At 36.8% G+C, this 12375-nt stretch overlaps 1 protein-coding gene across 1 annotated transcript in view; it reads right to left on the bottom strand.

Moving 5' to 3' along the window:
- DPY19L3 (dpy-19 like C-mannosyltransferase 3) overlaps window positions 1–12375 on the bottom strand; it is a 44896-nt gene that overhangs the window by 7539 nt on the left and 24982 nt on the right. The window contains exons 8-15 of the mRNA XM_077831025.1: window positions 11454–11585; window positions 9816–9917; window positions 8099–8172; window positions 7685–7843; window positions 6546–6668; window positions 5652–5763; window positions 4922–4978; window positions 959–1041 (exon numbers count right to left, since the gene is read on the bottom strand). Coding sequence (XP_077687151.1) covers window positions 959–1041; window positions 4922–4978; window positions 5652–5763; window positions 6546–6668; window positions 7685–7843; window positions 8099–8172; window positions 9816–9917; window positions 11454–11585 — 842 coding nt within the window. The remainder of the gene's footprint in view (window positions 1–958; window positions 1042–4921; window positions 4979–5651; window positions 5764–6545; window positions 6669–7684; window positions 7844–8098; window positions 8173–9815; window positions 9918–11453; window positions 11586–12375) is intronic.

Genomic DNA, 12375 nt, shown 5'->3' with positions numbered 1-12375 from the left:
GGAAGTAAAAATATAATGCAGTGCAATACTAGGGTGTTCAAAATATTTAAAAGGCTAAAAAGCAGCAGGTTCAGGTTTTACCTCCAAAATATCTTCTCAAGAACACAACTCTACTTTAAAAATAAAATTGCAAATGGCTATGTGAGAATTCCAACTAAATGCAATTTCCAGGGACGACAAACACCAGGGCTCTGGTAAACCCTGATACACCCCCAGTCTGAGTAGGTTCAATATTCACTACAAACATTCTTCACACCTCTGGCAAAGCAGGTGGTGGGCTAAATTCTAACTTCAGTGCAGCTGTGTAGGTTTAATTTGGCTGTGAGTTCTGAGTGCAGCATTCAGACCACTCTTTGCGCCAAAACCACCATGCCCCTGTGCCAGCAAGCCACTACAAATATATACATTAAGTTATTTTAAAGTAAGGGCAAGAGACTGGCACATGCATACTCTGTAAAAACTGATTTTCACAAGTGAATGTCCCTCACTTTTTAATGTTATCTTAAAAAAAAATAAAGATCAAAGGAAGCAGAAGTGCATCCAAGGAGATACGAAAGGTCACATGGAGATTCATTGATTTCAATACTTTTTTTTTTTTTTTTTGTTTTGACCATCACCTTCTCCAAACTGAAGATTCTCTCACCTTTTCAACCAAGGGAATTATCTGTGCTTATCCACCCACAGAGCCTAATGGAGACAACTTGTTTCCAGAAACCTTGTTGCCAAACAGTGGTAAACTCTGTACCAGGGCACAGCAGGCTGGCAAGAGTTGCAGCTATCTGTTTTCCACAGTCACTGATGTTCTAGTCCCTAGATATCCCACTCCCCTTTAATTATCCCCATAGGTCACTATAGTTCACTGATGACCTGTGGCAAATGGAACAGGAGAGCACTATATATAAGAATACTGGATTACTATAAATAGCATTTAACTTAAATAAAATAAAAATACTCTTACTTAATCCAGTTCATCAGCTCCACTGTGTCTGGATCATAGAATTCTCTCAGCTCTGACAGCTCATCCATCATTCCTGGACAGAACTAGAATTACAAACAAAACAACCTGAAGACAAAATGAACAAACCAAGTTCTGGATATTGGAACAGAGCTTAATTACAAGGTCAGTGGAAATGGCTGGTTTGAAGTATTGATCTTTTCTACCTTATAGACAAGCTGAAAGGCTTTAGTATAGCTGCCCCTCTGATGCCAATGATATGAGGGCCAATCTGGGGCCTGTTGAGGTCCTCAGCTGATGCTAGATGACCAGATAAGAGCAGAATGATCAAGGTGGCTTTTTAACTTAACTAGACCATTCCATGGTTTTGTCACCTAGAGATTAGATTACATCTTAAATATATTTGGAAACTGAAGCTAGTGGTGAATGTGGCAGTCTATTTCTGTAGCTGATATTATGTGAGTGCTTTGGAATCTGTACTGGGTGCCTACTGGTCTGTTATTTGTTATGACTTACAAAGCCCTAAATCTACTGTGTTGACTGCTTCTCTCCCAGTCTGATTCTGCTGCAGTTGAGATTGGAGAAGATGCATTGGATAACACTTGGTTTAAAAGAGAGGGGCTGCTGTCAGTATGTGTCCTCTGAGAGTCCCTCAAATTTGAAACTTATTCCCCACTTTGGTCTGCTAGTAAATTTAAGGAGCTTGCAGACTTCCCTTATAAAATGATTAAACCAAAATGCTCAATTTTGAGGGCTTAAAATTTAAGAGGCCAGTTTAATAAAAGTGCAGAGCACCTGCGGTTCCTGTCTGGTCTTGGTTAGTGATGTCAGTATTTTTTAGAGGTGTCAAACATCAGGCCACTTATTTAGGTGAATATATTTAAGCATCTACATTTTGGCTTCATTGTGGAAAGGAGAACTGCTAAAGTTATTACTACTGTCTATTTGCCTAAGGATGAAAGCAACCAGGATGTTAAATATCATCCATAGGGATATTAGGCTGGAAATCATAACTATAAAAATAAGATTGTCCTTTCCTCATTTCTATGGAACCTCAATCTTACAGACTACATTGTTAAAGATGCCCGTCTCTGGTAAGACGTAGGCATAATGGACTACAATAAAGATATTTGTACCCTCACCAACCAAATTTCTCAAGACATAGATTTATTTGAAACACAACGTCAGGATTTCATGGCATAATAGGACTTGCTAAGGCCACAAATCTGATTAAGTCCAGAATTCCCAACAATTTGTTTAGGAATAACTGACTCATACAAACACAATTTGATAATCTTCTATGTTTAAATTGTAAAGAATGCATATAAAATCATTAAACAACCTGGATAATGACTAAAAATTTTGATTTAAACCCCCCCCCCCCAAACCTTTAAACCTCAAAGCTGAAGCAATAACATGCTGGACAAATATGGAATGGAACTATAAGTGCAATCAACATTACGCATGGAAATCCTGCAGCACGCAGTTTTATGTGAAAGTTGTAGTCTGTAGTACACTAATGTAGAAAATTCATGTGAATGGAAATGTAGATGTCTTGTAGGTTTCAAGATGTGCTATATAACTAATCTAAAAGCTGGCTAGTGTTGCAGCCACAGCTGTAGCTGAATAAATAATCTTTCAGGCAAAGTATCTGGGATTGTAGCAACCACATGTCTTAAAAGAAGCTTTTATTAGCTTAGTCAGGATTAGGTTAATAATCCCATAAAATTGCTGGTTTAGGGGAGGGGACTAATGCATATTTCCTCTAAGTGTAATCTCAAAGTGCTATGCTAAATGGTTTTGCTTACAACTACTTCACAAGAACCAGACATGATGGCCATTTAAACGTTATTTTTACATATAATAAATATGGAAGATGTTTATGCAGTCTGTGAACATGTGGTGTGTGAAAAGAATAATTTATTAGGTGCAAAGCAAATATTGTATGTCTTGACATACAACAGAATCAACTTACACCTTCAGCTTTGTTGCAAAGGTTGGGATGGGCAATATAAATAAACCATTCCTTTGTCATGGAAAGAAAAGATTCTGGACCTCTCTCAGTAGAGAGGTAAACCGCTGTCTCTGGCCATACTCTGAAGATTGGCTCACTGACAGCATTTTAATCTATTTGTTGAAACGTTTTCAGCCCTGACGAGGGAGTAGTAATAGTCAGAATTTTGGGGAATTGCCATTTTCCAAGTTTTTTAAATTGCATCTTAGCTAGCAGAGAATTCAATCCCCTTTTTGGAAAGCCCTTACTTAAGGGTCTGATCCTGAAAGATGCTGAGGATTTTGAGAGGAGCTAAATCTGTTTACTGACATTGAACATTCAGTACCTTGCAGAGTTAAGATCTTAAACTCTATGAATTAGCCTTAATACTTGCACTATTTGGATACCGGGCTCTTCAGGTAGCTTGAACACATCTATGGGCCTGATCCACAGCCCATAAAAGTCAAAGGAGTCTCCTGTTGACTTCAGTGGACTTTGGATTGGACCCTATATGCTTCAATGAAACTTCAGAAATGGATACTGGATTCAAAGATCTCAGCTTGTGACGAGTTGGACTGAATGTCATCATAGTTGATGTGTTACCTGAGACAGCATCCTACAGACAAAGGACTTGCCACATCTAGCATGGATAGAAATGGATACATCCCATCCATTCTCTGGGATGTGGAGAGGTGCTACATTTCCTAAACTGGCACACCGGAAGGAAAAAACAGTATCCCTAAAAATGTGCAAAAAAACAAAACCACATCTGCCGAAATAGGAAAAAGAACCATGACCTAGTGGGACAGAGTGGTCTAGATTATGTCAATAGTTTGACTTTCCATTTTGCCTCTGAACTGTATTTACTTTTTGCTTTTAAAATAAATTAATAAAATTCACAAGGAGACTTCACAGAGCTTCAGAATTTTCTCTATTCCTAGGTTTATTATGAAGAATATTATGCTCAGTTCCTTGGTTATTATGAAGATTCCCTTTCTTTTTTTTTTTTTTAACTCCGATAATAAGCTTCACCTTGAGTTTCTTTGAAGCTAATGATTTCAAGGGAAACCTCTTGTCTCCCATTGGGGATAGCAGAAATAATTTCTACATCAAAGTAGCTCCTGAATTTTTTTTTTTGTTTCTATAAATATAGATTAAAAGAATGGCCTGCCCAGTTGTCGGTGTTCCATTAAATTAATGATCTAAATCTCTGTGATATGACAGGCTGATCAGACTAATAGTCTACTTCATATATGCCATTATTTTGGAACTTTATTTTTATCTTGGTGTTTCATAAACACATTGTTTCATGTATTTACGTATAAAAGCTTGAGCCTTGTTATCTTTTGCTCCTGAGACAGGGTTGATGATAACACAAATCTTAGACTCGTTTAATTCTGTAGATTTACTTCAAAGATTGCATAAGATGAAATACAGCAGTAGAGTAGAAGATAATCATTTCTTCTCCTAAAATGGATCATTACACCAGTTAACAATCTGTATCTTAACTGCAACTTACCTATAAGTACTTAAAATTAGAACACATATAAGCTTACATTTTCAGAATATAGGAATGAAAATCATTTCTAACTGAAAATTTGCACACATAACTACCACAATTGCACATGCACTTGTAGTATCTTAGGATGCAAGTAATTAGATGCAACTGTTCATTTGAGTAAATGCATATGCAATTTAAACAGGCAATCAATATTTTTACACATGCAATTACAACATTTTCTTAAAATTCAACCATAAATCTCATGCTATTAGCTAAAACCTCTCTCACCCAGTATTTATTTTCAAATGTACAGTTTTGAGGCAGTATGAAAAACAGGGATATGTTTTTACATCTGAAGCATGGATCTCAGACTTCTCTTATTACAATCAGGAATTTAATTTAAAAAAATTCATTTTTTTTTTTACCCAGGAGGGAAAAAATACCAAAATATTAAGACGAAAACATTTCTTACCTTATAAGAAAGGTACAGCAATGTGATTATTGGTACCAAATACCTAATGACCCATAGCTAGGACAAAAACCCAAAACAAACATTGATTAGATTTTACAGCGAAATTTAAAGTGTTTTGATATAAATGAACATTTATATTTCCTTTATGATTGATGCACTGACCGTGTAATGGAATCTGCACAGCCATAAGTATCTGCCTGTGCAGATCACGTTTCAAGATCAGGGCCTATTTGTTCTGAGCTAAAGACCAATAGCATTTGAAATCCTTCTATATAGAAGGATTTCAAACCACCACAAAATGTTACTTTACATTTATGCATTTTAATCTCCTATGAAGTTCAAAAAATCTACTGTACAATATAATAAACAAATTCCAAGTCTCTCTTCAAACTGCTGATTAGTTCTAAAAAATTCTATGATTTTTATTTAGTCAAGATGTTTCTAGCCTTCACAGCTTCTTCTATATTGCCACCTAGTGCATTAAAATGGCATTGCTTAAATTATAAAACCCCAGGAAAATACTAGTTTAAATTTAAAATGAATCATTTATCTGAATACACATTTTAGTAGAATTAACTAGTGCTTTTTAAATGTTTTCATGTAGTGTAGGTGAGAGGCCTAAAAACATTTGATTCATTTCATATCTACCTTTAAAAAGCTGAAGCTTCATTTGTCTAATTATGGGAAAATACAGAATTTCAAATATTGTCATAAGAAATATAGCTCTAACCCTCTGTGGTGTGTAGAGATGAACAGATTTCAGGACAAATCCCCAAACTTCAGTACTGCACAAACCAAAAGAAGCAAATACACACATATGGGATGTCCAAAGGTACTTCATTCTGGAAGACAAGCAAGTTTTCATTGATCATATGGAGCTATACTACTGTACAAGAGGGCTTGAAATTTTTTATAAGTAAATGTTGGTAAAAGTCTATTTTACAAAATACTCACAAACCAATGAAATTTTCATCAATGATGATAAATTTACATATAAGTGAAGTAAGAAAAATGATCCTTTAACTTTTTTAGAGTTTAAGAATGCTTACTTTGCATATTTGACATATGATGTTGACAACGTGTTTAATTGTTATAAAGCTTTAACTTCTTGAATCTCAATGTCTACTGCTATTAAATAATTGTCTAACCCCCACAAAATTTCATGGAAAATTTGAAAATTTAAATAGTTGGCAATAGAAAAAAATGCTTACAAATCAACATGAATATCAATTGAAATCCTACAAAAATAAAAATTTAATTTGCCAAGCCTATGTATAATCATGAAAAATATTTTGTCTAGTCAGTAACTTCAGAGGAACTTCAAACACAACTTTCTTGTGTTCCGAGGACACTGAGGATTGGCATCATAGCAGAAGTAACTGACTAAAAGATCAAATTTGGCAGCTTGTCACAAAGGCTTGAGATGAAATACTTTGCCCGCAAAATTGTGTGTTTTCTCTGTGATCTGACTGTTTTGGGAAAGATCCTGTTGGGAAGGGTTAATTGCACCAGCAAGCAGGCAGTAAGATGGAGAAAGCAGAACGTTGCATGGGGGTTATGACTAGTGTGTTAGATATTAAATATTCAACAGCTTGCAGAGACAATAAATTTTTTTTTAAAATACCTCATTGTGCTTAAAGCCAGGCATCCAAACAGAATTGTGTGCATTAAGTTGTAGGCAGCTCCAGGCTTCAGTAGTATTGTGCAAATTTCCATTTTATCCATAGATTGGACATTAGCTGAACCACTGAACAAACAAACAAAAAATCAGTGCTGTGCTAGGCTTAGCAATACATTATTTTAAAATTGCACATTTGCATGCAGTTTAAAATTATTTTAACCTCTTGATGCCATAGAGACTAAAGCTCCTGATGTTAGTACTAATTAACTTTTCATTCTTAAAATGGTGTTTAAATATTTCACTTGCAGATAATGATGATTACAGTAATAGCACCTCCATAATGAAATGTCAGGTTTTCTGTTTTCATCTCTGGGGTGTTGGTTATGGCTTTTAAATGAACTTTTAAAATAAATAAAAATGTTAGTGTAGTTATTTACAATACACTATAATGCAAATCATGGAAATACTAAAACAAATTCACATGAGAAATTCAGAGATTGCCAATACAAAATTTACCATTTAGTTGGGTTTTTTTGGTGGGGGCCAAAACTTATGCCCCAGAATCTCAGCTGTAGCCAAGTGTGACAGCACTGCAAAGGAGTTAACTGCAGCTCCTGGATTCTGGGACCAGTTCTACATTGGCCCTAGAATAGATTGGAATAGCGGTGGGGTAGGTCACAAACTATAACTTGCTGGAATGCAGTAATGCTCCAGCCATGTCCCTCCTATCCCTGTGCCAGGGACACGGTGAATTGACATAGACCAGACTCTGTCAACTGGGGACTTCCCCATGATTGGGAGATCCTCAAGTGGAAGCAACTGGTAATTCTCTGGCTGCTTTGCAGAGAGGGACTGGAATGAATTAGAGACACTATATTTTGTAGTAAGTAATTTTTGTTTTGTTATAGTCAGTAACATAGTTTGGGGCTCTATAAAGACTAATTACAGCTAAATCTTATTACACACTTTACATTTTGAACTTCAGATATGAAGTGATTTACTTTCTTATTTTTACAACCTCTCTCTTCATTGTCTGCTGAGTACTTGTGGTAAAGTGTACTGTATACTGCTGTGTTCACCTATGTCAGTTATTTAGCCTATTGAAGAAAAATTCAGGAAAATCTAGTTCTGAAACACAGTACCTGAGATTCTGAAAAGCAACAACAGCAGCTGCTACTGCCATAAGCAAGAGAACAAATAGGTAGGCATAAAAAAGTAATGTATCAGAGAGTCTTGCAAAAGTATTAAATGGCAGCAGACCAAATGCTTCTTCACAGAGGTACAGGTTAGCATCGAAATCTCTAAAGAAAGTAAATAAAAACAGTCATACTATAGATTTCATAACTGGTGGCTACATGAAAGGTTCACAGTTTCCTTATTGAATAAGGCAATCATGAAACTATGCGTACAGGTGAAGATTTCTATCTCTTGTTCATATCATGCACTTATTTTAGATCTTGGTTGCAAATAATAAATGTTTACCTGAAGATCTAACTTTGACAATGAGCTGATATAATGAAGTAACACTGAAAATTTCAGATTAACTGATATCCTACCTTGTTGTTCCAAATCCAAATTTTGCTTTCAGGAATTTAAATATATGTTCATCTGACTCAAGATTAAGAATTTTCTATTGGGGAAGAAAATAAAGTTACATTTTTCTGCTAGAAATTAGAATACAGCTTCTCTTCTCTTAAAGACTTCATATATAAAAAAAATTATTTAGACATTGAAATTGTGAAACAATTCATAATTGTTCAGCTGTAGCCTTAAAGTGCATTTCTACTGTGCTAAACTTTGCAAAAATGGCGCTGTGAAGTTTAATGTTTGTCTTTCGATACTTTTTGTATCATGTGTTCCCAGTTACTTTTCTAACTCTAAGTCTTGAGATCTCAGTCTGTAGTCTGAAAGTCAACTTGGGTTCTTCTTGTTTTCAAGCATCTTCACTAATAAAGGACAAATTATGCCTTCAAGTAGGTTTATTATCACTGACTTTTATCATGCCCTACCATAAGTAAGGCCCTACTAAATTCATGGTCCATTTTGGTCAATTTCACGGTCATAGGATTTTAAAAATAGTAAATTTCATGATTTGAACAGTTGAAATCTGGAATTTCACAGTGTTGTAACTGTAGGAATCCTGACCCAAACAGGAGTTGTGGTGGGGAGGGGTCGCAAGGTTATTGTAGAGGGTTGTGGTACTGCTACTGTTACTTCTGCGCTGCTGCTGGCGGTGGCATTGCCTTCAGAGCTGGGCAGCTGGAGAGCGCTGTCTGCTGGCCGGGAGCCCCGCTCTGAAGGCAGAGCTGCTATCAGCAGCAGCACAGAAGTAAGGATGACATGGTATAGTATTGCCACCCTTACTTCTGCGCAGCTGCTGGCACCACCTTCAGAGCTGGGTGCCCAGCCAACAGCTGCCACGCTCTGGCCACCCAGCTCTGAAGTAAGAATGGCAATACCATGGCTCCTCTAAAATACCTTGAGACCCACCTGCAACCCCCTTTTGGATCAGGATCCCCAATTTGAGAAATGCTAGTCTCTCCCGTGAAATCTGTATAAGGTAAAAGCACACACAAGATCAGATTTCACGGTGGGAGACCACATTTCACGGTCCATGATGCGTTTTTCATGGCTGTGAATTTGGTAGGGCCCTAACCATAAGTGTGTCTTCAATCCCATTGTCTGCTAGGTTTTGATCTATTGTACAAGCAAATTGTTGATACATAAGGACTAGAATCCAGGTCACACTCCCTCAGCTGCACAGTGCTAGCAGGAGAATAATGTGATCATAAGAGGAGCTTTTCCCCCCCTACTTTTAAATGTATAGATTTGTCTCTGTGTACACACACAGCAGATATAAGTAAAAAGCTGTCTTTTTATATAGTAACTTTTCGGAGTAGAACTGCACTTTAACTTTTTAAATGGATTTGAGTCTAACAGAAATGGATGAAAAGATTCACAAGTAACAAGAGTGTCTTGTAGTGCTATAAAGCAGTATCGGCCTTATTCTTCCCACAGAAGTACCGATAAAGTTATACATTTATGTGCATGCATAAGTTGTTGCAGAAATGGGGTCAACTTGTGATGAGAGGGTTCCAGAAAAGAGAGATTAAAAAGATTCTTGGACAAAAGATCTGAAACTCTCTTCAGCTCCTAAAATCTACTGTTTTAAATTAGGCGAAATCTCATGATTTACTACACAAAGATGCTTACACCACGTATATTTATCTAATTCCTAACTTTACATATGTAGAAAACTTCATATTTACCTACCTTAATAAAGTTATTAACTAGAAGTGTCAAACATAACACCAGGAGTACATGGAAGGAAAGTTTCCCAAGTCTATTAAGCAAGCATCCCGTTTTCATGTTTTTCTAGAAATTAAATGGATTGGTATTTTAGTCTTTTAAAACAAAAGATTTAGGATTTTTATATATCTGGAACAAGAGATAAAATAAGCTGCTTCAAATTACTTGTTTAAATATGATTAAAAATTATTGCATATTATTAACCACCATGTGTATTCTCCAGGTTGCTGTGGAAATCATTACATTCTCAATGTACCAATGGGGCAAAGGGCATTCTCTTAATTCAACATGAGTATCGGCTAGACTACATGGCCTTCTGGAAGATCTCCCAGTTTAAAGCTCCAGATTTAACAATGCTCCTGGTGCCACTCACAGGCAGTTTGGGATGGGAGCAGACATTGTCTAATTAGAAGATCACAGTTCTGGTCTTATGCTGCCACATAGGATGGGTCAAGAACTATGATCCTGTAATTAGACAGCTGGTTTGACTTAGGGCTCCTTCCTACAAAGGATTCTGACGGCTTGGAGTTAAGGATCTGTCTGAGCCCTACCGAAATCAATGAGATACTATGTGTGTAAAGGTCTGTTCTTACATATACCTTTGCAAGATCAGGGTCTCCGCCTGCATATTTGTAAATGTTAATAGCAAGTATAGAATTGTGACATTGCTGATACCTCCCAAATTGTAACATTTTTAGACGTATCCGTTAATTATCAGTGAGTAAGAGTAATCACTGAGCCTTTACTCTGCTGGAAATTGTCTAACCAACAGTAATATAGCCTGTTGAAAATGACCGCCCTGAACCTTTTGAGCAGGGGGGTATTTGGCTGGCTGGTGGAATGAAGGGACATGTGCTTTATGGGTTGGGGGGCGGAACTGCTGTAAAAGGGTCAGCGTGGTCACTGACTCATCCCCTAGGAATGCAGGGTTTAAAAGGGGCAGCTTGGGCATCCTGGGGCACCAATTATTCAGGGAGGATGGGGTTCCCCTGTAAAGCTTTGGAGTCCATTTGTTTTGGCCCTATAAAAGGGGGGAAGTAAACCTGACTGGGTTTGAGGGAGAGGCAGCCACACTAATTGCTGGCGCCTCCTTGTGGCAGATGTCCAGTGCAGGTACTCCATAGGAAAGGTATACAATGACTGGATAAATGGCTTGGAAAAATACTTAAAAAGAGGTATTCGTTAAAGGAACAAACTGGGGGGGGGGGTTTGGCTCCCTGCTATACCAATCATAGGATCCCCATTCTTATAGCCCACCTTAACTCTCCTACGAGGGAGGGTGGCTGGTAAGGTCCTGGCAATGGATTTGCTGGAGGGACCTGGATAGAAAGAGGGGGAGCTGATAAAAGCCCCATGGGTAATTTCGGAATAAACATGGGGTTACCTGCACTGTACACTTTTATTTGCCGGGTAGTCCCAGACATCTAATAATAAAGTTGCAGCCTGATTAAACCTATGTCAAATGTCTCCTGTCCTTGTACTGGTATAGCCAGACTAAGAGTGTTGAGGAAGGGGAGAGATTATTCTAAAAACTTAACTACTTTTAAATTTGTCATACTGCTTGTTTACTATTACAAAACAAAAAATGTTTTGAGCACATACCTGAACTGTTCTTGCTAGCAAGACTGACACATTAAAACTTATAAGTAGGGATCCAAGAATCATGGAATTAAAGAACTGTAGACCACAGACCAGTAGTATGCCTGTTAACTGTATAATGTACAGCCATGTAACCTGCAACAAAGAGATGTTATTTATGCCAGAATATTTAGAAAAATATTTGCTTTTCCCTGAACAAAAGCGAGTATTTTTACTGTTGGTCTCTTTCACTTATGTCAATCACTTCTAGTGTTAAATGTGGTATTGTGAAAGTTTCAGATCATCATATTCAGTGGTACTATCCTATCTTTGTATAATATTCACACACAAGAATCAATAATTAGGTTAATAGTATTTCATGCTTTTGCTATGAATGTTTGATGACCCAGTGACCTAGGCATATGAATGTTACAACTAGGAAAAAATTAATCACATAAAATGGCTTAAGCATCGTGGGGAAGTATCTTTCTGTGCCAGCATTTGGGATCACAAATATTTATTCTTCTTATAGGATTATCATTGCCAGCAAATGACAGTTGTACAACAAGCAACTAAATTTTCTTGAGCTTCTTATGAAACTGCAATAGATAAGGATGCTTAACTGGATATTCATGTTAAAAAAACAATTTATTTCACTGATGTATGATACTGTGTGTTTCTTTTAATTAGTACTTTGCATATGGTAGAGTTCAATGCTGGATTACAGCATTGGCCTACATCAACACCAAATAGATAAGATCCAATTTTAAGTCAATATGCAACAACATTCTGTGGCAAAGACACTTTTTAAAATATCTTATAATTCTTTAGGATGAAATGAACTGCCAAACTTTGTGGTAACTGCTGAGGTACCTCAATGGCTATCCTGAGCGTATGTCTGCAGATATACATAAGAGACCTTTTGTGGAATTTTGGGATGTTTATA

The sequence above is a fragment of the Eretmochelys imbricata genome, chromosome 12, assembly GCF_965152235.1.
Source record: "Eretmochelys imbricata isolate rEreImb1 chromosome 12, rEreImb1.hap1, whole genome shotgun sequence".
NCBI classification, from domain to species: Eukaryota; Metazoa; Chordata; order Testudines; family Cheloniidae; genus Eretmochelys; species Eretmochelys imbricata.
The sequence above is the reverse complement of the archived record's forward strand: the minus strand, read 5'-3'. Positions and strand labels throughout refer to the sequence as shown.